Genomic DNA, 3,332 nt, shown 5'->3' on the forward strand with positions numbered 1-3,332 from the left:
ACTTATGGTCTTGTATATATAGTAAATACACCATAGCTAGGTACAGATCATGCGTTCTCATTCCTTAGATAATTTTGTTAAAAAAAGGACTCCAAGTCCCTAGATATAGGAGTGCCGACCTAACAGCAAATAATTCAATTATTTATTCATTTATTTAAATAATAAAAAATTAATTATGTTACATGTACATTAAAATTAATCACTAAAATCAATAATTAGTATAAAATATACGTTAAAAATAAATTAAATCATACATGTATTTATTGGTAATAACTGTATTTTTTTTAAAAGGCGTTGAAAATTGAAAGTATGGAAGATACGCGGAGGCACGGTGGCGCTCCCTTGAATTAGGTTAGTATGTGTCTCAAAAAGTTGGCATTTTTTTACTCTTTCAAGCTTTGACTCTCATAACAAAAAAACGCTAATTGCATTGTCATCATGCCTTAATTTTCATCCTTATCTTACTCATCAATTACTCCCATCCAACTCACTCTTTTCAATTTCCATTTCCATATATATATACCCATCAAACTCCTTCGATTTCTCATCATCGTCGTAAATTCATAAATTCATAATCATATTCATATTCATATTCATAATCATAGTCATGTCTTCTGATCTCTCGAATATTCTCCCTCGTGTTCTAATTGTTTCAAGGCGCACCGTTCGGAAGAACAAGTTCGTTGATTTTGTTGGTAAGCTAAGCCTCTTCATTCTTCAATCACATCAACTACTTTTTCAGCCATGTTATTTATATTATTGTTTATTTAAGCCTTTTTTGTTAATTATTATTATTGCATCAAATCAGAAAGAGATTTGTTCAAAGAAAGGGGATAACAATGTTCAAGAAAATCTGTTGAGTTAGTTGTACGTGTATTCAAGAACTACTGTAGATATAGACTGATTTGTTGAGTTGTTTTTATTAATTCTCAGGTGAGTATCACCTTGATCTTATAGTAGGATATGGTGCAGTACCAGTGATTGTTCCACGTGTTTCTGGGGTTCACACCTTGTTGGAAAGCTTTGAGCCAATTCATGGTGTTCTTCTCTGTGAAGGAGAAGACATTGATCCTTCATGGTATGAACAAGACACCACTGATCTGTCACAACAAGAGTTGGAAGAAATAAGGAGGATCCATGCAAGTGACACAGCCATTGATAAGGAGAAAGATTCAATTGAGCTTAGTCTTGCAAAGCTTTGCTTAGAGAGGAACATACCCTACTTGGGAATATGCAGAGGCTCACAAGTTCTTAATGTTGCTTGTGGGGGTACCCTTTATCAGGACATAGGTAAAGAGCTTTCAAAGAATGTTCCTTTGGAACAAAGAGTGATTCATATGAACTATGATGACTATGATGGACATAGGCATGTGGTGAAGGTTGTTGAAAAAACACCTTTGCATCATTGGTTTAAGGATTCTTTGGAAGAAGAGGGAATGAATATTTTGGTAAATAGTTATCACCATCAAGGTGTTAAGAGATTGGCACAACGTTTTGTTCCCATGGCATTTGCCCCTGATGGTTTGATTGAAGGGTTTTATGATCCTGATGCTTATAATCCAGAAGAGGGTAAGTTTATCATGGGATTGCAGTTTCATCCTGAGAGAATGAGGAAGCCTAATTCAGAAGAATTTGATTATCCTGGATGCCCTTTTGCTTATAAGGTATGAACTTGGTTTTGAAGTATTAGTAAAGACAATAATGTTCTTAAAATTGGATCAAGTTTAATTTTACTCTGTGAGTAACATGCATTCATGTACATAAATTTTGCAGGAATTTGTGAAGGCAGTGATTGCTTATCAGAAGAAGTTGAATAGCTTAACATGTGTTAAGAAGCCTTTGAAGCTTAATCAGGAGATGGAGAACAAAAGAAAAGTTATAGTGCGTAGTTTCTCACTTGCCAAAAACCTATACAATGCTGGCCATCATATAAGCTCCACCAAAGATTCTGATCTTGAAGCTGGGGCACAATTTCTTGAGGTAACACCAAATTTTCTCTCAAATGTTCATCCTAGCTAGCTGGTTTTGTTTAAGATTTTTGCAGTTAAAGTCTTAATTAACACCAGCATTATTACTGTTACAACAATAACAAGAATCTCTTATCCTATTAAATAGGTTAGTTATATGAATCAAACTTTGTCTATATTTACACAATCAATCATTAAGTCTAGAGAAAAGAAATGGGTTGTATTTATTATATGCAAATCCATGACTAATTTTTTATGTACATGTAACATTTTTGTCATAATTAAAGTGAAAAATTCTGTTGGATCACTGTTAGTATTGTATGATTGAAATCATATACAGTAGTGTGTATTAATTTATGTTGGAAAATGAATTTGCAGTCAAACACAGCATTGAGTGTGCAACAAGAGAAAAGGCTAAAGCAAATGGGTGCAACAGTGAGGAATGCAGGGTCATACATAGAGAGACTGAAGCTGAATCAAGAAAGAGAGAAATTGGCAAGAAAAGTTATGGAAAAAATGTCTGTGGAACAATTATCTGATTTACTGTCATTCTACAACTCAATGGGCCAAATTTGCAATGAAGTTTTGGAAATTAAGATTCATGGCCTTGAAATTGTCAATGAAAATGAGTGTGTATTATAGCCCATGATTTTGTTGACCATGGTTGGTGTAAGTAAATGTATTAAGTTAGGTGTGTGCTTTTAAATCTGAATTAGGTGATGTGATCTTTATTTTTTTGGTGGGGTTTTGATGTGTAGAGAAAATTAAATGATGAGAACCAATGTACAATATTTGGATAAACTTGGAATTAAGTCTATATATACCACTGCCATGGCCATACCAGTATGGTCACATTTTCTGAATTCGTTGATATTATGTGTCCACAGAATTTAATTATAACTTCTTAAAAGAAAAAGAAAGTAATGTAATAAAATGAGCATAATTTGCATTTTTCAGCTAAATGAAAGAGACTTCTCACATTTTTAATTTTATTTATTGGACCAATAATCCAGCTTTAATATAGATTGGGTTTATGTATAAAAGCAATATTTAAATTATAATTTTAGTGTATGATGATTATTATTTTTTGAAGGATTAATATCTAATAATTCGGATAATCTTGTTAATTTAAATTAAGTATAAATATATGCATGCTCATATATAACTAATTTTGGATGGAAACATGTTCTATACTAAAATTTTAACAACTAGTTATATAACTTCCAAAGAATTTTAACAAGTAGTCAATTATCTTTTTTTTTTATTATTATCTAGTTTGAGAGAATTCACACAAAATAAAATCATCATATATTACTAATAAAATCATTTTCATTAGTATTTAGTTGACAAATTTTTTAATTAAGA

At 31.7% G+C, this 3,332-nt stretch overlaps 1 protein-coding gene across 1 annotated transcript; it reads left to right on the forward strand.

Moving 5' to 3' along the window:
* LOC107635705 (protein NtpR) lies at positions 388-2,830 on the forward strand. Its single transcript, XM_016339261.2, has 4 exons — positions 388-695; positions 934-1,664; positions 1,774-1,980; positions 2,346-2,830. The coding sequence occupies exons 1-4, from the start codon at positions 608-610 to the stop codon at positions 2,607-2,609; spliced, it is 1,290 nt and encodes a 429-aa protein (XP_016194747.1). The 5' UTR covers positions 388-607; the 3' UTR covers positions 2,610-2,830.

Source organism: Arachis ipaensis, chromosome B04 (genome assembly GCF_000816755.2).
Source record: "Arachis ipaensis cultivar K30076 chromosome B04, Araip1.1, whole genome shotgun sequence".
Classification (NCBI taxonomy): domain Eukaryota; kingdom Viridiplantae; phylum Streptophyta; class Magnoliopsida; order Fabales; family Fabaceae; genus Arachis; species Arachis ipaensis.

Coding starts and splice junctions, on each gene's coding strand:
- LOC107635705 (XM_016339261.2), top strand. CDS start 608: ATGTCTTCTGATCTCTCGAATATTCTCCCTCGTGTTCTAATTGTTTCA. Junction 696..933: donor CAAGTTCGTTGATTTTGTTG/GTAAGCTAAGCC, acceptor ATTAATTCTCAG/GTGAGTATCACCTTGATCTT. Junction 1,981..2,345: donor CTGGGGCACAATTTCTTGAG/GTAACACCAAAT, acceptor ATGAATTTGCAG/TCAAACACAGCATTGAGTGT.